This window comes from Furipterus horrens, unplaced genomic scaffold, assembly GCF_987537825.1.
Source record: "Furipterus horrens unplaced genomic scaffold, mFurHor1.1.pri manual_scaffold_15, whole genome shotgun sequence".
Classification (NCBI taxonomy): domain Eukaryota; kingdom Metazoa; phylum Chordata; class Mammalia; order Chiroptera; family Furipteridae; genus Furipterus; species Furipterus horrens.
In genome coordinates, this window is record NW_028327185.1 from 20,533,606 (window position 1) to 20,557,345 (window position 23,740).

Here is a 23,740-nt window from a genome sequence, read left to right on the forward strand (position 1 = left end):
GTAGGAGGAGCCGGAGGCTGGGCCGCCTGTCCAGGCAAGTGCTCCTGGCAAGTTAGCGCGGTCTCCAGGGACGCTTGGGTTACCTGAGCCGGCACTACGTCAGCGCCACATCATCGTGGCTTTGTATACCAAAGGAAACAGGAAAAGAAGGAAGAAAACCTCTCTGGAGCCCGGAGCGAGCCAATCACTGGTGGCGGGAGCGGGCACTGCGGGCGGGGCCGGGACAGGGGGCGGGCGCGGGGGGTGGGGGGCGGGCGCCCGGAGTCTCTCTGGCAGCTTGCGGCGCGGCCAGGCTCTCGCTCGGGATTTGGCTCCGGCTCCGGCTCCGGCTCCGGCTCTAGCGGCGGGAAGATGCTGCAGTCCCTGGCGGGCAGCTCGTGCGTGCGCCTGGTGGAGCGGCACCGCTCGGCCTGGTGCTTCAGTTTCCTGGTGCTCGGCTACCTGCTCTACCTGGTCTTCGGCGCGGTGGTCTTCTCGTCGGTGGAGCTGCCCTACGAGGACCTGCTGCGCCAGGAGCTGCGCAAGCTGAAGCGGCGCTTCCTGGAGGAGCACGAGTGCCTGTCGGAGCCGCAGCTCGAGCAGTTCCTGGTCCGGGTGCTGGAGGCCAGCAACTACGGCGTGTCGGTGCTCAGCAACGCCTCGGGCAACTGGAACTGGGACTTCACCTCCGCGCTCTTCTTCGCCAGCACCGTTCTCTCCACCACCGGTAGGAGCCAGATGCCCCCTGGCCACCGCGGCCACTGGGACCCGCGCGCCCCCGCCCCTCTGACCCACCCACCCCCACTCCGGCCATCCTGGCCCCTCCACACCGCCCACCGGCCCCTCCTGTGGGGACTCGCCAAGGGCGGGCTCCGTGGAGCCGGAAGCTGGTGAGGTGGCCTCAGAACGTGACTTGGCTGTTGCCGCCTGTAACTCTTGGAAAGTGGTCCTTAAAGCCTCTGGCCCACGTGGCTCTTGGGGCTCCATCAGCTGCGCCCTCTTTTTTCGGGCCCCCTACAGCCAACTGCCTGGTTTGAATCTCCGCGGTCCCGGCGGCAGTGTCGCGAGGCCCGGGGATGCTGGAAACTCCGTGTTCCGAGTGCGCGCACTTTCCTCTGCACCCGTCCCGCAGGCCCGGGCTGCAGAATCGAATGATAGCGCATTTGAGGGTCACCTTCCGGAGGGCGCCTTCCATTTCGAGCTCTTTTCTACCTTGGGGGCGGTTTTAGGGAACTGAGTGACATCACTCTGTTCCTGGCAGATGACCTCTGAGTGCACAGGCCGATCTGGTTCGTTCTCAGAGCAGGAGGAGAGAGGGAATGCTGTGCACCTGGCTAATTGGGGCACTCTGACTCAGCAGTTTTTCAACTTTACGTGTGCGAGACCACCCTTGAACTTGGGAGCTCACTGCCCTAGCACTAGTCACCTGGCAGGATGTGCACGATTGGAGGAGCATCCCAGGATGACCAGGGAGGCCCGCCCTGTGCCCCAGCAGCATTATTGTGCTAGACTAGAGGAATGGAGGCTGGGTCTTCCAGTGGCCAAAGGAGGCACATTCACCTGCGTGGAGATTCATAAATTGGTATGTGGACCCTGGAAAGTGTCTCAAAGAACGTTCAGCTCAGTCCCGTCTCTGTGCAAGAGATCAGATCTTTGAACAATCCATCTTGGCTTGCACAAGATCGCACACCTCCTGGTGCCTGTACAGTCCTGGAATCTGGGCCTTGTGACTTCCCTGCAGGGCACTCTTACCTCATCCCCTCACCTTGACTGGTGAATCAACATTGTTACTCAACTCTTCCTTCATCACACTCCTTTCCACCTCCCAGGGTTTATTTGTCTTTAATCCCTTTGGGCTAAACCCAATTGATAGTTTTGGTGATTATTTGTTAAGAGTGCTCGTAAAACAATGATGCAAAAGTCTGGGGTGAATGACTCAACTGAAGTGATATTAACCTGAAATAAACTAGCAGAAGTCTAGGTTGTATGGTGATACTTTGAAAACTATGTTAAAAGTAGCCCAACAGACCTGTTATCTTTTTAGCTTTGCCAACACTATTCTTCAGTTTTCGTTCTACCAGTCGTGCTTCTGTGGTCTGTGCCTGGTCCTCAGATCACTCAGAAGCCACCGAGCCTTTCCTCTGGGCACGTGTGTGCTACGTTGAGAATCATTCATTCTCCACAGAAGTGTTTCCCCTGGGTTTCAGAAGGTCTACACTGGATCAGAGTGTTGGATAAACTTTGTAAAGAATGATATCTTTTAGCATTCTCTAACTGGTATTTTAAAGATAGAACAGGAATAGGAACAATGTTATGAAAAAAGGCTGTTTGTGCTGTTCTGAGGTGGGATTTCCCATCACTGTGCAGCTCATGTATAAGCTCAACACCATACACACCTCATTAAATATTAAAAATACTGGTTTACATTTTGAAGAGATAATTATTTCCCACATTTCCTCCTGTTCCTTTTTTTAAAGTGCAGTTCCTGATTTGTTTTTTTATTTTAAGGGATGGATGTCTTATTATTGGTATTCAGATTGTGCTGTAGTTCCGAAGAAAGTCTGTATTCATGTGGAAACAAGAGTTCTTTTAGGAAACCAGTGCAAGGGGCACTTAAGGATAAACTAGTTGAAAATGATGCCTCTTGGTTTGTAAAAGTAGGAAATCAATGCATTTTTGTCATTGATAGGATAGAATTGAATTTGCGATTTCAAATAGAATTCTAACACAATTTAGAATCTATTTGAAACTAAATCTGCTCTTCTGTTGGTTTTGTACTGACCCATTACTGACAACATCGGATGTTCCATATAGTATCAAAAACACTGGAAAAGCACCCCACAACTCAAATGAATTAGAACAGTGGTTCATGGTTCTCTTTAGGGTAGGTACTAGACATGCTGTAGTTGTGTGTGTGTGTGTGTGTGTGTAACTCTTTCACTCTGTTGATAGCAAATCACTGAGATAATTGTCACCCAGTCAGTATGGGCAAGCCCCGTCTTGTCCAGAATAGAAACAGTGGGCACTACAAAGGTGCTGTTCTTGGTGGTCTTCAGTGTTATACAAGAGCAGGCATGTATTATGTCAGAAGCTTCTCATCCCAGAGAGTGCAGGCTTTTTTTTTCTTTCTTCTTTTTTTTTTTTTACTGGAAGGGACTGGGTAAAGTCCTCATGGTGTATCTGGAAAAAAAAAGTTTTATGTTGGAAATTCAGCAATGTTCTCTTCATTCTCTGCTCTGCCACGGACACTGAATTATTTCCAGCAAAAATGTAACATCTCTTTACTTCTGCTTGATTACAGCGTGGAAGAAAATGCAGCCCGCTTCTCCCTGTTAGAAGGAAGCGCTACGTAAAAATAAAAGGTGTTAGAGACTGAAACTCCCCACACCACTTCTCTACTGTGCCTTTCTCAAGGATTAAGGAAATAATATGTGACACCGTCCTTAGTAGGCGTATAATATTTTGAGTGATCTCATTCATTCTTAAGAACAGTTTCTTGACTCAGTTTACTGCTTGTTTGCTTTGTTATTCATTCCCCTAAGCAAGGCTACCCCGTGGTGGTGGCTGGTTGGTTAAAATACAGTTTTTGTAGGCACATGAATATGAAGCTGCCACTGGCTTTTGCTGCTTTGTAAATGTGGGGTCCACAAGAGAGCTCAGACGCTATTTCTGTCACTTGGATGCATGGTGCCTTTCTTCAGGGTGCAGCCTCATTCCTGTTTATAAAAAGACAGTTTGAAACTTATTTCAGGTGCTCAGAAAGGAATGTAATCTAGCTGGTTTTACACTGGCTGTTGACTTAGGTAGGGAGCTCCTACTGTGTTGGAGAAGGTGGGAAGCGGTAATGAGGATGCTGTATTGATCTAAGGTTTTCTGATTGTTTTCATAAGACAGATGTGTTCTTACCAATATCGCATATTGATTGAGCTTTTGACTAGAATGGAGTGGGCAAAGTGTGCTCCCGGCCAAAGCCAGCCCACCACCTGTGTTTGTGCAGCCCACCCTAAGAGTGGTTTTTGTGTTTCCCAATGGCCAGGGAAAATGTCAAAAGGAAAATAATATTTCCTGTCACATTAAAATGTTATGAAAATCAAATATCAGGGTGCATAGTAAAATTTCATGGTGTACAGCCACACCCATTTGTTTTCGTATCATTTAGGGTTGCTCCCCAGCGACAGTAGCAGAGCTGAGTAGATGTGACAGAGACCATATGGCTACAGATCCTAAAATACTTGCTGTCTCTTGCTTTGCAGAAAAAGCATATTGACCCTGCTTTAGAATAATATTTGGAAGGAACTCTGAGTAAAAGGAGTTCTAAGGGCTTTATTTCCTTTTGGAAAATATTCTGTGAGACAGTTGAGCTCCTCAGACTTCTTTGTTCTTCTTTACAAGTGGTGTATGATATTTATATTATGCGCTGCTACCCACAGCTGCTTCCAGAACAAATGGTTGTTTATTATAGGACGTCATTAGTTTTGGGTCAGATTGATGACACCACCTTTTCTTTTTAATGGTGACAAAGCTCAACTTCACATTGGTATTACCTTTTCTCTAATGTGTGGTAAATAATATATCTGGATCAAAAATGACAACAAGGAAAGAAATTCCACCAAAAATAAACAAGCCAACTTGATCAGCCAGAAGAGAGACCTGAGCTTCACACTCTTTGCTCTCTGGAGAGCCTTCAGTCTCAATTTTGAGCCTTTACATTTAATTGTAACAAATTTAATTATCTTGTGTCAATGCCCGTAACAGATTAAAGAAGAAAAGGCCCAGCTACTGACAAAGATAATTGAAAGGTCATGAAAAGACAAATACTTTAAAAATCAGAAAAATAAAATGGTACATTAAAAAACAAGCCCTTTATTGTCCCAGGCAATGCTTACATGTGTTACAAAGAACTAGCACGATATAGATGTGATTGCTCTCACCTTACAGAGTCTGAGTCTGAAGTTTAGATTGAGCGACTTCTCTACCTGGGTCCTAGAGGTGGAATGGTATGGCCTTGATTTAAATCCAGATGTGTCTGAGTTGAGAGCTGGAGCTTTGCATGATGATGCAGTGTAGGAGGTGGTTGTGGGCTGAGTCCAGTCTCCCCAGAATGCGCATGTTGAGTGCTCACATTAGTGCTTCAGAATGTAACTGTAGAGATGGGGCCTTTAAAGAAGTGAGATAAAATGAAAAGGTCGCTGTCTGCAAGCCAAGGAGAGAGGCTGCTGAAGAAATCAAACCTGCAACACCTTGATCTTGGACTTCCAGCCTTCAGAACTGAGAAAACATATTTCTTTTGTTAAATTCACCCAGTCTGTGGTTCTTTGTTATGGCTTCCCTAACAAACTAGTACAAAAGTACTCACGCATTCTTTTTTAGTTGTACAAGCACAAACAAACAAAAAACAAGTACAGGAGCACAAGAAACAGAACTTTTATGGTCTTTACTGTTACAACCAACAGTTTCATATGCCTGAATAGGACATTGTTGTTTTAGAATAATAATTGATGTCCTTGAATTATATTATAATTGTCTGTGAATGGTCAAACAGGGTAGAAATTAGTGTTTAATGTAGAAGCCCATACCTGTCCATAAAACATCAGTTCTTTAGTATTTTTGAAGGTTTTTTTTTTCAAAACTGTAAATTTGCTGTTAACTGCCTATTTTATGGCACCTGGAACAGACTGTTACTATTATAAATTGCTATAACTGGGAGGAAATTAAGCATTTACCTTTATGACGTAACTATTAGCCTGGCCGAGAACACAAGCTTTGATTGCACCAGTAACCTGGTGGAAATCTGTGCCTCTGAGTCAGGTGGTTTGGTGGCCCTGCTCCACCAACTGCAGGGTTGGAGCCGGTGAAGTTGCTGCTGCTTGACTATTTGGACACATAACAATGTGATTTCATGTGTCAACTTACTACAGGTTCTTTTCAGGGACAAAGACACCGTTTAGGTCATGAGCTCTCTTTGGCATAGTCAGAGTGCACTGTGCTGGGATTAATTCTTTAGGGAGTTCATCCGATCCCAAGTGGAGCCCAGTCAATGCAATACCAAAGTGCGTGATTTCTCCGCTGCCGGTGCCGTGTTCACACTGCCTCTTCCTGGTCAGGGGTGAAGAGTGTGTCTCTATTGAAAAGCAGGTGACTTTGGGGGACATCTTCTTGATGTCCTTGACACTTCTGTCTCCTGCACTCAGTTTGTACTTCAACATTGTGTGTTCATTCTGGGTGGGTTCCTTGTCCCCAGAGTTGGTGGCCATTCTGTCAGTGCAGGGTTGTGCCCTGACTAAGGTCGGATGGAAGAAGGGGTGATGGGGGAACTGGGGTGCAGACGGAGCCATCTGAAAGGTTGGTGTGCATGAATCAGACCACAGGGCTTGTCCACTACTTTCTTATGTTCATTTCCCTTCTTTAATCTGAAAAACAGAGTCTCCTCTTATATTAAAGAGGTTGGGTTATGTTAGACGCGGACAGTGGTTTTTAATTGGTGACTGTCTGTTTGCCTTGGCAACTGTGGCTAAGGCGGACTTGCCTTGTGAAATAAAAGCCTGTGTTCTCCAGCAAGTGTGTCCTGAGCAGTAGATTCATGGGTTACTGTCTATGGCGGAGGGGCCACACACCCCTAGGCTCGGTTGGAAGTTGCTCTGTCCAGCAGAGGCTTCGTGACCACGGTGGAACAAACTTTTCACCCAGGACACTTTGTTATGTCTGGGGGAAGGAAGGTGACTGCCTCTCTAGTGGAGACCAGCAACCAAACCTTCATCCTTTATGCCTTTTATTGAGGAGGATACATGCGAGAGATTACAAGACTAAAATTCATAAATCATCAGTAGCCATTAGGCGTTTGACAGTGACAGATTACACATACCAGAACAGGGGTCGCAGTGACCAGTCTGTGTCAGGGTCCATAAAACATCTCGACCAGGTGCAAGGTTTCATACACTCCTTGTTAGAGATTGTTTATGTTGCATTACTGATAAGGAAAGCAGAGCAAGCTCTAAAGCATAATGAGCATAATGAGCATCCTTTGATCTAATTCCCATGGCAACCCTCTGAGTGGTTGTCAGTCATGTTCCGCACACGGCCTTATGGTGAAACTTAGAGGCAAGTGTGGCCAGAAAGCTGGCGGCTCGTCATGCTCAGGCCGGGGCTACAGTTCCTTAAACCACGAGGAGTGGTTGCCCACAACTGTCCCAGCGCTTAGGGATCTTGTTTTCCTGAATTTTGTGCATCTAGTAGGTGCGGGGCGGGGAGGGTATAGTAAACACAGTGAGTAAGATGCTCTGGATGTTTGGGCATCATTGCTGAGAAGAACCATCCTGCAGCAAAGGGAGACAAGGAGGTAGGGAGTGCTCACTCAGGGAGGATGTGCTTGGGGGTGTGGTGTGGTCTGGGACTGGGGTCTTTGATAAGGGAGTCCAAAAAGCCTTTACCGAGAAGTTGGCTTTTGAGTGCAGAGCTGAAGGAGGGGAGCTGGGTTCTAGAACGAAGGTCCTGTATTGGAGGCGCAGCTGAAGGCTCCTGTGGCTGGAGCTGAGAGATGGGGAAGTGACGAAGTAGAGGAGAGGGAGGACGCAGCGCTGTAGGGTGTCACAGGCCACTGCAAAGCGTTTGGCTTTTGTCCTGTGAGTGGAAAACACTGGGAGAGCAGAGGGGTCATACCACCTGACTGATTGTTCTAACAGGTTCACTCTGGCTGGTATTGGAAGACAAGGGAGGAGGCAGAGGCCCTAAAGGGGGAGCTGTTACAATAACCCAGAGGAGGCCCGTTGGTGACATAGAGCAGAGTGGTGAAGTGGCTGGTGACGCTCGTCAGAGTTCAGATATGTCGTTGGTGGAAGAACCAGCAGGATTTGCGAATGGACTGGATGTGTGGTGTGAGGAAAACGGTAGCCAGGAATGACCCCAAGTCCCTGGCCAGGGGGCTCAGTGGTTAGAGCGTCGTCCCAACATGCCAAGGTTGTGGGTTTGGTCCCCGGTCAGGGCACATGCAAGAATCCACCAATAAATGCATATATAAGTGGTACAACAAATCAATGTTTCTCTCTAAAATCAATCAATTAAAATAAAAAACATTTTAAAAAATGACCCTTTGGTTTTGGTCTGAGGCCCTGGCAGCATGGAGACAGGGAAGGCTGGAGAAGGAGCAGGTTTGGGTGCGGGGTCTCAAGTGAGCTGAGATCGTGGGCCAGGTGAACTTGAGGCCCCTCCTGGGTGTCTGGGGTCTACACAAAAGAGGCACTCACTCTACGGTGGTGTCACGAGGGCCATACTGCCAGTTCAGCGTGCTTCCTCTTACACATCGTGCCCTGGTGGCAAGTGGCGGCGGAGGGGCTGTGCCGGAACTTGGTAGAAGGAGGCAGAGTGTCTGTATGTGGAGAGGAGGGAAAAGCTGCTCCAGGGTGAGAGTGGGGGTTCTCTGGCCTCAGTTGCCGTTTGATGAACACATTTAACAAAAGCTTCAATTACTTCAACCTCCAGGCTAAGAAGGAGCATCCGAACTATCGTATAGTTTTCTAACTTAATATTATGTAAGGTCCTGTGGAAAACAGGGTGGAGAGGGCAGAAAAAGGGGGGATACGCAGATTTGCCTCATCTGTCCTTAAATGTAACAATAGGAAATTTAGTATTTGATATAGTTCAATATAAAATGTACACTACATGTAGTCCAAAGAACAGTAATAAAGAAATATCTACAACACATTTTTTAGGAGCAGCTAATGTGAACGTTACCAAAGAAAGAGTCAGTCAATCTAGGTCATTTCTATCTCTAGGAAGTAAATAAGAAAAACATGATTCCCCCCCCACTCCCCCGCACAAGATATCTAAGCATTTCAGGAATCTCTTTTATATTCAAATAAAGACACTTACAGTTTGTGACAGATGTGAAAATTATCACATGACTCTGAAAGGAACCTGAGTAATCTTCTTTCCTTCTGCGTGTGTTTAAGTTTGCTGAATGGCCGTGAGTCACAGATGATGCCATGTGAGTGCTGCGGCTCCTTGCCTGTCCTTGGTGACCTAAGCGTCCCCTTCTCAAACGCAGTGCTTTTGATGTCACCTCAGGTTGTGAATAACCAGAGGGAAAGTGAATGTGTGAACCATGGATTAAATGGTTAAAGGGTTCTTGTAGCTAACACTCTTGTAACTACAGTTCTTGAAGCACTTGAATGCCGGTTGCTAAGGCACTTAATTATTGAAAGCCTGCGGTTGGGTGGATTAGGTTAACTAAAGAACCGCAGAGGCTGCTCTGTGTCAGATGCCACATTGAGAAGTTCTGAGCAGGGACAGCCCCCCTCGTGCCCCACGTGTCCCCGTGACGTGGCTACTGCAGCCTCTCAGCCCTCCCCCAAAACAGGTGCACAGATGCCACAAGAGGGAGGGCTTGGAGGAGCCCTGCTCAGTCGCAGGAGGTCACTGTCTGTGGTCAGCAATCCGCAACGCGTCTCATGCTTAAAAGCAGAATCAACAAAAATAGGAACAAGACTCAAATTACCCCCCAGACTTGCACGCTTCTGTTAGTATGTTGTGGAATGTGACCTAAACCTACATCTGTTCTTCAGCAACTCAGCTGGGCACCTACTACTGTTTGTAAAGGTGACTGAGTGAGGCCACAGAGACACAATTAACATCTACTTGTGCGCATCGAGATTTCCTCTCTGGCTCACTCGCAGTCAGGCCTGGTGTGCTGATCTGTGCTGTGGTCCACCCTGGAGAGGCCGGGTCATGTGACCCAGGGCTGGTGAGGGTGTGTGTGTCTTGGTCTGTCCCTCCTCAGTGTCCCAGTCTCCACCCAGGGCCAGCGAGGGCAGGCACTCCCAGAGCAGTGTCCCCCGATCACCACAGACAGGGATGGCATTGCTAAGTGCCATTGTGATCAGTGAGAGCAGACTGAGTGAGTAGGCAAGAAATACAGCCTGACAGAGTGAAAAGTGATATTTGTGAATTCTTCTTAGAGAGACCGTGTCCTTTCAGGTATACCGAATCACCCTACACAGACCAAATAAATGTTGTTTGGAAGTGTTCTGAGGGGAATTTAAAAAATAAACCCAGGGACAACTTGGGTGGAAGGCATCGGGGATGTGACGGCCTGGGGACAGGGAGGCCTGCGTTCTCTTCAGGCAAGTCATCGTCACAAAAATGCTTTGGTCCTTTCTCTAGAGCAGCGATTTTCACCCTTTTCATCTCACGGCACACATAAAAGAATTGCAAAAATTCCGCAGCACACCAAAAAAAGTATATTTTTACCGAGCTGACAAAAAAATAAGTATAATTTTGACTCATTCGCACTGGACGGCTATTGTGTTGGCTGTTATCTTCTTTTTATTCAACATCTAAAGGAAAGAGGCCAGTGCCCCTGACTAAACAGTCAGGTATCGCAGGTTTCAAACATTCTGCTGCGCACAGGTTGCAAATCGCTGCTCTAGAGCTCAGTTGTTTCATCTGTACAATGAAAGGGCTGAATAGGACCCCCTTTTACTCTGAAGTTCTGGGGTCCTAGGTCTTTTTAGTGTTTACTGAGCACTTGCTATTCTGTACCCCACATGCAGGGACACATAAAAACACTGCAAAGGGACAGTCTGTCACCTCAAAAAGCGCATACAGCCCAGCTGGGGAGACTGAACTAAACCACAGAACTCTTGGAGAGCCGTGTAAGGTGTAGGTCCCTGACAGCTGCATCGTGTGGGGCCCTGCTGATGGCCGAAGGTTTTGAGGGGGTGACCAGCTGGGCTGAAGTGCTCAGAGAAGCTTCATGGAGGAGGTGACTAGAGATGAGTAAGTAACACCGGTAAGGTCGGGCGGCGTGGCACAGCGTGGAGGACACACACGGAGCCCAGAAGCCTGGGTGAGGAGAGCCTTACCTTCCAAAGGTCCTGAGCATGGCAGCTGCCCAGAGCCGAGAGCCACCTGTTGGCAAGTGGCTGATAAGGAGGCATAATGGGGGAGGTGGAGCGCCTTGGATGTAGGAAGTGCAGTTTGCATTGGACTCTGTCGGCAGAAGGGAGCCACTGTGGGTTCCTGCGCCTGCATAGTGGCAAGCGGCGTGACCTGCAGACCGGCTTAAAATGGGGAACCTGGCATTGGGCCGCATGGCTCTGAGTTTCTAGCAGTTCTGGAGCATAAGGTTCCCTGTACTGGAGAAGAGAGGGCACCCCAAGGGACCACCAGGATGTGCAGACTGAGTCGCAGGGATGGGGCGGGGGAGCCGTGGAAAGACCTGGGCAGAGTGTGGACTGGACATCAGAGGGAACACCCAGACCCCAGGGCTCAGTGGCATAAGGGAGATTGCCCTGGGCTGACAGACCGACGGTATCACAGGCCAGCCGCACCCTGAGCGAGGCCTGGCTGAGTAGCCAAGTTGCCGCTGTTCAAGGGAATGGAATTGCTTCCCAGGTGTGCATGGGGCAGGGAATGCAGACAGATGGGAACCGGCCCCAGTCCTGTGCTCATCCACCTTGCACAGGTGTGGGCTGGCTGGGGACAGAGAGGGAGTCCTGTGGAGCTGGGTCCCTCACCCCAAATTCCCAGGGAGTCAGCCATAAGATGATGATGGATCAGCTTGAAAGGGTGCAGTTATAAATGTTATTGGTCATTAGTGTGTCAGTTACAAATGGGCATTTCGAAATGGTTTTGAAGAGTTCTAAGGAGAATAGCCTTCCCCAGATCCTGTTTACACTGTTGATGAGCTTTAAGTAAATTTTTTGGATATACTAAAATCTTAACTTCAGCTTAGTTCCTGAGTGGCCAAACTGTAACCCTATGAAGTTTTCATCTTTAAAAGAAAAGCAGGCATTACAAATACAATCCTTCACATATTCTAATTGCTCAGGACAATTTCTTATTGCATTGGACTCAGATTAAGGTTGTCAGACTTCTGTTTAATCTCTTTGTATTTCCGTGTTTGCTTAAAGGCACTTAATATTACAAATGTGTTCTTGCTTCACAGGGAGCTGAGTGGCAGAACTCCTTGTCTGAAAACTCATAAATGTTTTGAGGATAAAGTACAACTTTGTGACCCCTTTACATTTATCATCTTATTCCTCTTTCTTCCTCATCAGATGTGATTCATTTAAAACCATACCCATAACCACACTTGCAATGTGTCCTTCTGCTTCTTGCGGTCTTATTCAGGAGCTCTGTACTCAAGAAGTGAGTTGCCTGCTGAAGCTGCGTGTGCACAGGTTGTTCTTCTAGCCCAGGTAGTCACACAGTTCAGAGGGAGGCCCGAGATGTATACCAGTAGATGGAAATGCCTGAAAAGCAAAGAAGGGTTGCCTTTTTTATTCTCTTAAAAACCTGCTGTCTAACCTCTGAGGATCCACTATGGTGGGTCTGTCAGACATGCTCCCCATCTCCAGGTCCCCCAATCTGGGCCGTATGTCCCCTCAGAGTGGTGAGAGCACCCTAGAAAATTGATGCCTAGCTCCCTTGCAGCAAAGGAGAGGCAGAGCCCTGGCATTTATGGAAGACTTGCTTGAAACAGCTCGAGTAGGTTGAATGTTATTCCTCTAATAGTGTCACCCTGACTTCCATTCTGGTGAACACCATGCCTTCCCCCCTGTCCTGGACACTCACGCATCATCCATGGTCTGTTTTATTTGCACCTCTGCTGGGAATCAGTCATTCTAAATGGTGGTGATGGTCCTGGTTATCAGAGTGCTTCCCTTTGCCACCCAGTGGGGCTCTGACAACATCAGGGTGTCCTCATGAGAGTGCCACTCACTGGGTGTGTGATGTTTGTCCAGCTGTTAGTGACAGGGGTGGGAACCATGGCTCCAAGGCCCTGAGTTTATTTTAGTCCCAGCTTGTAGTGATTCTCCTTTATAATAGGATTTTAAGCCCAGCTGTTACCAGCTCAAAAGCAGACAGAATTAATTAGCTTGTGCCCCAGTCCCTGAAGAGAGTAAGTGGTAGGTGAGCTCACTGTGAATTGAACTGCATCTCCCTTTGCTTGCGTCCATGACAGTTTTTAAAGCCACTCTCCTCGAGTCTAAGAGTGCAGTGAAGTCGCCCACCCGCCTCTGTCGACTTTGTGTGTTTCGAAAGGCGAAATGTTGGGGAACACAGCGAGACCATCATTTGTTGTCCAGGCCGTCCAGCCTCCACTCCTCCGTCCCCTGTGGAAGGCGGCTGGCGTCTAGCTGTGCCCCAAGCCCCTCCCCCCCCCTCACATGCTGGCTCATTCCTGTCTAGTCTCATTCATCCTGGAAGGTTCCAGCTTCTTTCCAGCAGGTGTTCCTCTATTTCCCCTTAAATGCAGGGGTTGAGAGAGTGGTGTCACCCAGAAACTACAGTGACCGACTGTCTTCTAGTTTGGTCCCCTGTGGTTCTGGCTGAGGGATCCACTGTCCTTATCCCTGAAGAGGAATCTCAGCTCAAGCTGGCCTGGACCTGAGAGTCACCTCCTGCCGCATGAGCCACAGTGTCTGCCTGAGACCCCGTGATAGCTGTGCCCCTCACGCCCTGGTTCCACTTGGGGACTGTGCGCCCGCTGGGGAAGGACAGCATTGCCACGTGTTCTGCTGATTGGGATGTGACATTTGGCCGAGGAGCTTCTTAGTGTGTGTCCCTCTGTGCTCTGCGCACTCAGCCTGGGGAATGGTCTCTATTCCCCTGGAGGCTGCTCCATGAGTTCTGTTTCCTTTCATGATCTGCTCTGCACAAATTTATTTTTACATGAACATAGTTGCCCTGTTTTTTTTAACTTTTTTCCCCTAAAAATAACAGCTGTAATTTGAAGCTGTCTTGACTTATGCAAACAACCTGATTTCCTGATTATATCAAGGAGAATATTTTATTAGTAATTTTAATCAGGCCGGATGGTAAGGTCAGTTCATGACCCTGAGGCTTCAAGCTTCAAGGGTCTGGCATTTTTTTTTTTTTAATAATTTTACCAATACTGGATTTTATTTTATTTTATTTTACCTGCCAGCAGTCCATATGGTGACCCAGCACAGACGCTCTGCTACCAATGGTCTGTCCCCTGCTTGCCGCCTGGACTTCACAGAGGGATCTGGGTCCGTAATCCCAGTAATCACTACCGTCTGCTGACCCCGTGCTGCGGCCGTGCACTGGACACGGCTTCTTTGTCCTATACTTACTGGGCACGCCTGCTGTCTGTGTGCTGATTCTGGAGGGTGTGTGTGGCCACGCCCTGATTTTCCTGGCTCTGTGTCCCTTCTCAGAAGAAGCCCGGGGACCCACATCTGTGCTCTGTCCTCCAGCTTGCCTTCCGCATCGCGTCCTTTGCGGTGCAGCTCTCAGAACTGAGCTTTACAGAGCTTCTCGTCCCTGACACAGTGCCTTCCTTCAAAGGGTCAGGCTAGGAGATCATGTGCTCTATTCTCAGAAGTGTTTTGAAACCTCGTCTACCTGTGCCTACTTATCAGAGCTTCCTCCTGGGCCCTTACAAAGGCCAGGTAGGTAACTATTCATTTTGGGTGGATTCTGTAGATCATTTCAGCAAAAATTGGATTGATGACTGATGAGTGAATCACAGGAAAATTGCAGTGAGATCCTTGAGAAACAGGGTGGCGAGGAATTTCAAAGCACTGCTGTTTATTTTGCGACCTTCAGAAGTCTGCATGTAGTGGATGGGCTTGTCATTTGCATCCTTTTGACAGGTATGAGCCAGTAAAAGTATGTTTAAAAATTAACATTTTAAGAGAAAACTCCATTAGAGTATTTCTTACAAGGCTCTTCCCCAGGACATTTTCATGTACATCAGTATATTAAAATAAGCCATGTTATTATGTTTAACATAAAATACCTAGGAAATGTTGATAGCCCATTAAACCTGTTTGTTTTTCTAAGGAATTCAAGACTATTCGGCTTCTCTACATTCCTTAAATGGCCGGTTTTGTAAGATAGAATTCAGAGTCCGATTTGATTCTTCTCATAGGAGAATAAAACCATGGTGCTACTTTGTCAAAAATCACGAATAATACCCTGTAAATGTTAAGTTTAGTTAGTGACTTGGGAGAGTCGGAAAAGAAGACAGGTTTTGGTAGTCTCCATGTTGTGTTGGGGGGAGCTGGTTTCTGTTTGCGGTTGGGGGAGAAGATTGGAAAGAGGGCGATCCTGCAGCACACGATTTAAGAGGCAGCTTCTGGCCTCATCAAGGGCAGATGCAGGAAAGGCAGTGTCGCTGCTACTGTCATGAGGGTGGGAGGCGTTCCAGCAGCCGTAGGGCCACAGCAGACACTAGCTCCATTGATTCACTTACTGACTGTTTGCTGAGCACAGGCGTTTGTGAAGACAGCTGTTAGCAACGACAATGAACAGATAAGAAAGATACAGTAGGAAATAAATACATACAATAAAAATATTTACATTTTGATACTGAGTGTTTTTAATTTCTGACTGCTCTGTTACTTCCTTTGGGTTGTTGAAACAGTCATGTGGTGGCCTGGCCAGAGTGGCTCAGCTGGTTGGAGTGTTGTCCTTTAACCAATAGGTTGCAGGTTTGATTCCAGATCAGGGCACAAAACGAGGTTGTGGGTTTGATCCCTGGTCCAGGTGCGTAAGATCCCAGAGTCGGGCATGTGAAGCAACTGATTGGTGCTTCTCTCTCACATTGATGGTTCCCTCTTTCCCCTCCTCTCTTTCTAAAAGCAATGGAAAAAAAAAAAATGCTTGCGTGAGGATTTAAAAAAGGACAGTCATGTGCGGAGAGCACTTTAATTATCCCAGCAGCACAGATGTGAAATTGGAGGCCAGAGCGTGAACTTGTTTAAGCAGAGACCGTATAGGGCTCAGACCCACGTGGAAGGCCGTAGGAGAGAGTCAGCCAGGCTTGGTGGCTGGGCATTTGCAAGGCCACTCAATATCTGGGGTGCACTGACTAACTTCACAAAGTGCCTCCGATTAGGCTCGCTGGGAAGCTTCTGCTGTTGCTGACGGTCCTTTATGTACACTGTCTTCGAAGTGTTTAACGAGAAGCTGAACACAAACCAATCTGGTATCTTGGGAGGAGACGGGGGCCGAATGATGTCTCAGGTGCGCTGTGCCTGCTGAGACTTCTGAGAATGAAGTGGTCCTTCTGTCCAGACGGGACACTGCAGTAGAAAGAAGTAGTTGTTTCTCTACTGAGTGAAATGGACCTGTTATAAACCTCATTGGTCTTCAAGGTGTCTATCCTTGGTGCAACCCCCAAAGAAGAATGTTTAAATATAAATGGTTCTCTGGTCCAACTTGTTTGTCATTTAGGTGTACTCTTTACAATGGAATTGCCTTGGTGGGCAGGGTCGGGTCGGGGTGGAGGATGAATTGATGGAGCACAGAGGAGTTTAGGGCAGTGAAGCTACTCTGTGTGGTGGGATGATGTTGGATATGTGTCATTCTGCACTTTTTCAAACCCACGAATTCTGCAACAGCAGGAGTGAACCTAATGTAAATGATGGACTTTGGGTGATGATGACATGTTGATGTAGGTCCATCTGTTGTAGCAGATGCCCCACTCTGGTTGGGGGATGTTGATAATGTGTGCATGGAAGGGCCAGAGGTATACGGGAAATTTCTGTACCTTCCTCTCAATTTTGCTGTAACCCTAAAACTGCTGTAGAACAGAGGGACAGATTACTGGGCAGTAGCAGTCAGGGAAGGGCAGACCAGGGGTTTTGTGTGTTTATATCACAGACAGGCCAGTAACAGTGTTTGTGGAAAGAAGGGCTGTGTCCTTGGGCAAGGGAGCCAGGCAGGGACCTCCTGCCCACGTAGAAAGTTGGCCCCAGGAACAGAGAGAAAGGCTGGGTCCTGCTGGAGGGTTCTTGTGGGCGCTTTCTTCTGCTCAGCCCCATTTTCTCAGTGAGATGAGAATGTAAGGAGACTTTGAAATAAAAAGACTTTTTAAAAACTCACCCGTGTACTGCCCATCTCTCAGTTTTCACCCTCATTGCTTTCAAGCAAGCCTCTCAGCTCTTTCAAACTAGAATTTCTATTTGGCACAGAATTGCCAAGTGCTCAGTGGGACCTCTGATTGGTGTGGGTCCCAGAGTCTGACCAGTGATGGGGTTGTCGCCTGTGTAAAACGGTCACTATAGGAGTTCTGCCTTTTTGGTACAGTGGAGTGCTTAGGATGTAATGCCATTTGGGGAACCTCTGGATTAAAGGGAAATCCAATTCAGTCATTTGAGGAGCAAGAAACTCATTTTATACTTTAAGTGGTTCTATTCATTGGGCTGATAGACTTAACATTCAAAGCCTTTAAGAGCAGCAATTATTAGTGGCTGTGGGGCAGGGAAGGGATATGTAGATAGAATACTAAGTATTATATTTTATGTTTATTATTTATCAAAAAGTTACAGACATTAATGCTTGACAGAATGTGTTCTAGGCTGTGGATTAAAAAAAGGGGGGTTACCCACCTCCCCCACCCAGTAGAAACAGGACCCTCTCCTATGGTGGCTTTCTTTTCATTGTGCTATTTATCTAAAAGCGGCGTCAATTTTAAAAGTTAGTAAAATACGGTTTTGAATGTTCACCTGTTAGCTTGCATGTCTTAAATGGTAAAACAAAGGCAAATAAGCCTCTCTCATTTGAGATGCTTAAAAGTGGGGGGACCCTGGGCGCCTCTGCTTACCCCCACTCAATAGGGCGCCTGCCCTAAGCAGTCACACAAAGATGTGGATTAGGAAAAGAAGAAAATCAATACCTCTCTCTCTCTCATCAGTTTCCAAACTAGGGAAAAAGAAAAAGAAAAAAGCAATGATCAGCTCATGAAATGATGCAGAAGTGAGAAGGTAAGGTCCCTTTGCAAGACAGGTGGGGCCCTGCAGAGCCTCCCCGCACAGCAGCCTGGCCAGGTGTGGACAGGTTGTGGGCTGCAGAGCAGGGGGTGCAGGAGCCTCCGGACAGGGAGGAGGCTCCCCGGGCGCCCCTCCGACTGAGCCCCCGCGGCACCGGTGCGGGGCTGTGGGACCCAGCTGCGGAGGAGCGGATGTGCCGAACACACCAGCTCTGTATCCAAGGGCTTGATGATGAAGTTGAGCCACGCTCAGGAAAATGTTTCTTCCAGAAAGCACTGTTTTTAGAAAGAAAGGAATTCACATGATTCCACCAAGCAGCTGTCCTTCCTACGTCTTGCTCTACGGGGTACGGGGTGTGTCCACACAAGTGGCAGATAGGGTTGTTCTGCTACCTGAGGGCGTGTGTGTCGTGTGCCTTTTAGTCACTGCAACTCCTGGCCACCCTACGAATGAGGGGCGCACAGAGTGCCCCGTCCTCGGCAGCCCAGCTGAGTGTAGACCGTGCCTATGGCTTCTTTTATGGAGTCAGCCCAGCTCATGGGTGGTCTTCCTCTTTCCCTGCTGCCCCCGTTTCTCCTTATTGTGTTGGGTAACTGCCCACAAAACAGGAGATACCACTCACTGTTTTAGGCAAAGAAAACATAGGCCTAATGATAATTAGTTTTCTCTGACCAAAGTCTTCGGCAATATTTTATTATTTTATTTATTTTTAATTAATTTTTAAATTTTTAATTTTTTTTTTCTGCATCTGCATGCACCTTTACCCAGGACTGTGGCTCTACAGCTGGGTCCAGTCTTGATGGACCCAAGGAAGGGGTGACTGTGCCGGATTTGCGTTTCTCATTCCGGCGGCCCTCCACTGGGTCCGGCATCAAAGGAGGGGCGAACGCTGGCCTCACAAAGTGCGTGCCCACCTTTCTTTCTTACGTAGAGCATTTTAACCGCTTGTTTGGCCTCTGATAACACAGCCCTTTGCACATTTTAAAATGTTGTCTTTCTGTTTCTGCATCTATATTATTCATAAGATAAGGGGAGTTCGGGTCTGGCCCTGTGTTTATTTGAAGAACCTGCAGCATCTAGGTGTTCGGTGCATAATACGGTGTCAGGTCACCACAGCCACAGTGTGTTCCTGCTGTGGGGGACAAGGGACAAAAGAGACTGATTTTCCAACATTTATGTTGCCTCGTGAATCCATTTCTCTCGTAAGAGATGCCTTTCTTCTCCCCACCAAGCTGCCTTCTGATATCTGACAAAGTATTGACTGTTGTCGGTGTTTGTGTCAAATACATGAACTTCTCATTAATATCCTGGGCAAGAGCGTCAATGCTTTTTAAGCTGTTCAGTTGTTTTTCAAACAAATAAGCAGACAAACAAAGCACCAGCTTTGATGCTGTAGTCTGTCATCTCTTGAACTTGGCACTGGGGGATTTGCATGGTTTTGGTTTTAGTTTGTCCTCCTGACTTTTATTCTGAAAACGCCTTCTGGACAGGTAGTGCTGATTGCCGGTCCTGTGTACACAAGTGCCAGGTCGGGAACACCCCCCACCCCCAATGAAGACCCCCTGAGGTGTTTTTCCCCCTCCATTCTTGCTGCTTTTACAGTTGCTAAGCTGGATTAGGGATGAAGGAAAAAGAGACTGATAAAAAATTGAGCACTTTTGAGAGAGGTTACTGATATTACTTCGATATTCTCCTGTTTCAGATGAGGATTACAGAGGGGATTGACTGTAAGCTTCACATCCAAAGAGGTCGAGTTAAGAATTCTCTAAACAGAAAACTAGAAACCCCCCACCCCGGCCCCAGTGCATGGGAAGCAGCTGTGAGTGAAAACCATAGGATACTGTTGAAGAGTTAAACACTTTTGGTAGCGTTTGAATAAATTGGAAATATACGCCTCTGGTGAAATGTAACATTTTTGTACCATAGGTAGTTTTGAAAAGTTGTGGAAACACTTTCAGGAAATAGCAATTGTGCAACATTGGTGTCGCCGTGGGCTACTCTGCGACTGATTTATTGCCAGTGGGCAGGTGAGTAATCAGGAGTAACTGGAATTCTTACTGCTGGACTCTGAGGGAGGGTCAGGAAGCCCAACCTTGCTTCTGCCCAAGTGCTTAGCTTGAATTCAGCAGACTCATTATGTTTCTAATTCATCATCAGGGAAAGACAAAGCAGATGTGGAAGTAATTCACTCCAGTTAGATGTTAATGGTACAATGAATTGGCTCGGAAAGTTATTTTCTTATAATGTGAACTAATTTCCCCATGGTGGGGACTTGGTAGAATTTTACATTTGTATTTTTAATCTCTTAGATAGGTTCCCCTGTCCATTGATCACAAAGAGGTGGTGGTGTTCTGGAAAATTGTCAAGAATACAGGTCAGGTCTGCCCCTGTCTACCTGTCGCAGCCTCTCAGGACTGCTGTCCTCGCGGGGGTGCTGTCAGGTGTCCTGGCCCGTGTTGGTGTGCCAGGTCCCAGGCTCAGAGATGAGTGACACAGTCCAGGGGTTAAGCACAGCTTAGAGAAACTTGCAAGCTGGTCATTATATCATAGGCGACTCTGCCCCTTAAGATTGCTTTCAGCTTCAGTAACTAGGAGTGGCTTAAATTGATGTGTGTGCATGCATGTGTGCATATGCAGATGCATGTGTATGTGCCTGTACATGTGTGTACATGCATTTTCTCTCAAAACACAAGGCCTGGCAGTGAGCAGTGGCTAGCATTGGTTTAGCCACTCCATCTGGTCAGCCCCTGGTTGCTGTCCCTGCCTGATGCTACTTTCCTTGGCTCCTTCACCCCACGTCGGCCCCTTAGCATCACAGGATGGTTGCTCAGCTCTAGACCAGATGTTTAGGACAAGGTCAGAAAGAAATGAAGATTTCCCTGAGCTGGCTTCTGGGGTGACAAGGAAAGGAAACGAGTGCTTTGCTCGCCTCTGGTAGGGACAGGAAAGGGAGAAGGGGTCTTGTGCCCCAGGCGGGCACACGCAGAGACACCCCTGAGGGGCCCAGGGACGGGCCAGGAAAATGAAAGGGAGCAGCAGGTGTGAAGGGCAGGGCACACGCGGAAATTGTCCTGGTTCTCACGGGCCTGCCGCGAGTAAGCAGTGAGCCTGGACATGCGGACTCCAGCGCCCGCCTGAAGGGCCCGAATAGAGCCTTCCGCAGTGGGAGGTGGTGGCACGGGTGTGGCCGGGGTAGGGGGGAAAGCCAGGAGGGTCTCTTGTGTACAGAGGGGGCACAAGAAAACCCTCAGCTAGAACCCGCAGTGATGACAGAGAAAAAGGAGTAAATTGGGGACATGCTTCCAAAGTCGGTGGCTCTTGGTGTCCACTGGGATGTGAGAGGTGAGGCAGCAAGTCTGGGGTGCAGGCAGGGGGCTGGTGTGAGGCGCCAGCTTGCCAGTTCAGTCGCCGACACGCTGGCTTAGAGGGAGCCGTGGTGCCGCCCCAGGATGGCTGGGAGCGGGGGGCTTGGGTTGATGAGGGAGGTAGGGCTTGGTGTATTGGCTGGGCCAAAAAGTTTGTTCAGTTTTTCTGTAAAATAAAAGACACACTTTTCATTTTCACCGGTAACTATTGATTTGGATTGTTTTGAGCATGTGTCTAGCTCCTGCTGTTGGTTTCTCGTGGGCAGAGGCCAGGGGTGCTGCTAAACATCTTCAATGCATAGGACAGCCCCACAGCGAAGAATTATTTGGCCAAAATGTTGGTCGTACCCAGAAACTTCGCAAGCCACTTCTGACACATTTGGTCAGTCACAGCACCTTCTCCATTCACTACAGAAATGCTTTTTGCATTTCACTTGTGTTTTACCTTTCTTGAAATAGGAAAGCATGCTATGCCAAAATGTTGCATATTTTCTCCCATCTTCGATATTAAAATGATTGCACAAAAATTCACCAGTTTTGATTTTCTTCTTTTGCACACTGATTTGGCAGCTGTCACAGTACAATCTTATGTAACAAAATTGTTTGGAGGGAAGTTAACGACAACTAAGCGCTACTGGAGCCGTCCTGGGGAAAAAGTGTAACGGACTTTTTGGCCAACCCAACACATCGATTGGGGCCTTTTTGTATATCGGGGGTGGGGGGGCGTCTAAGTATGAGTTGAAATTAGGCGGCTGGGTGGGAGCTCACTCACTGCATGCTGACTGGAATTTGCATCGATACACGAGTTTGTGGTTTTACATTTCCTTCTAAAGTACCGCACTCTCTCTGCTGACCTCCTGTTGTTAGCACACACTTTCCATGGAGCGGATCCCCTTAAACACCTGCTTCTCCTTCCTTACCGGGTCCTCAGACTGGGATACCTGTCGATAGCTGTATTCAGAAGTCAGAACAGGGGTGTGGGGCACCTGGACTTCTTAAGAGCTGTGGGCTGCCCTCTGGGTCTGGATCCTGTTGGCAGGAGGAGCCAAACGGTGCGGCTGTCCCTCCCATTGCATGGGTGTGATGTGGCTGCGTCCATATAAACCACAGCAACCATCACCTCCAGTCACATGTCATGTGAGCTCCCAGACCCTCAGCCACGCTCCTGTAGAGTGCGGAGGGGACCCCCTCAGCTGCCACAGTCCCCAAGAGCAGCTCACATCTCTTTACACCGAAATGGCCCCTCTCTCAGCAGCTTTCATGGCGCTCCTAAAGCACTTGCTCTGCCAATTAAGATGATCACAGATGCTCATCAGGTGCACCCTGCTGGCATGCAGCTCTTCTGGGCTCTAACAACACAAACAAGGTCCCCATCTCCACTGGAGCCGGGGCGGCAGTTGGCACAGAACTCAATAAGAGCGGTTTGGTGGCACAGGAAATGGATACAGAGTAATGGGCTTCAGGGTGACTGGCAGAGGATGGGGCTCCTTTAGAGAGGGGGACCCGGACCTTTTCTTGAGACAGTGATATTGATGGGAGACCAGAATGAAACTGGTGGAGGAGGCTTTAAAGCTGGGGAACTGTACATGCAAAGGCCCTGAGGCAGGAGCTTAGACTTTTTGAAGAGTAGACATAAGGCCAGTATATCCAGAGGGCATTATGTGAGGGGGGTGGTGGTAGGAACTTGGGCAAAGAAGTGATCAGAAGCAAATCCTATAGAGTTCCATCCAAGGAAAGTCATATCACATTCTATTTCTAGTACATGCAATGAGAAGTCATCAGAACATTTCAATCTGAAAAGGGATATGATGTCATTTTCATATCAAAAGTTAACCATACAGTGTTGTGGGCTGCATGGTGGTCCCCAAAATTGATGTGCATGTCCCAACCCCTGGAACCTGTACATATGACTTTATTTGGAAAGCGGGTTCTCTCAGATATAAGATCTTGAGAGAGCTCATTTGGATCACCTGAGGGGGCCCTAAATGCAATGACAATGTCCTTATACGAGGGAGAAGAGGAGAAGACACAGAGAGAAGGCCATGCAGAGATGGAGGCAGCGAGTGGCGTTTTGGGGCCACAGGCCGAAGCCACCACCTTCCTTGAAGCCTGGAGCCTCCAGGATCTGGAAGAGGCAGGAAGGGTTCTCCCCTAGGGCCCCTAGAAGGTGTGTGTGGCCCCAGAACTGTGAAATAATACACTTCTGTTGTCTTAAACCACCCAGTTTTGGTACTTTGTTACGGCAGCCACAGGAAACTAATTCAAGTATCTCAGAGACTTGGCCTGCATTAGGGGGCGGAGTGGAATCCTGGGGACCAAGCAATCCAGGAGGGAAGTCACATGGCTTGGGTCAGCAGCAGTGGGAATGATAGACGTGCTCTGATTTAGAACACTGGAACTTTGAACCAGTAGGACTTGCTGATAGATTAGGTGTTGGGGACAAGGGATAGAATAATTAAAAATGTACTTGATATTTGAGCTGAAGAGCTAAATAGATACTGGTACTGTTATCTGAAATGGGAAAGGTTAAGGGAGGGGCAAATTGGGGCGAGGTTTTCAGGGTGGGAGGTGATGCTGAGGGCGGAGGTAGTACTTAGCATGGCACATTCAAGAAACCTGCTGTGGACATAGTAATTTTGAGATGCCTCCGTTACA

The 23,740-nt window shown here is 48.0% G+C and overlaps 1 protein-coding gene across 1 annotated transcript in view; it reads left to right on the top strand.

The window, feature by feature from the left end:
* Positions 1-245: 245 nt before the first annotated feature.
* KCNK1 (potassium two pore domain channel subfamily K member 1) overlaps positions 246-23,740 on the top strand; it is a 41,928-nt gene continuing 18,433 nt past the window's right edge. The window contains exon 1 of the mRNA XM_090263391.1: positions 246-706. Within this exon, the coding sequence (XP_090119517.1) occupies positions 352-706 (355 nt within the window). The 5' untranslated portion in view covers positions 246-351. The remainder of the gene's footprint in view (positions 707-23,740) is intronic.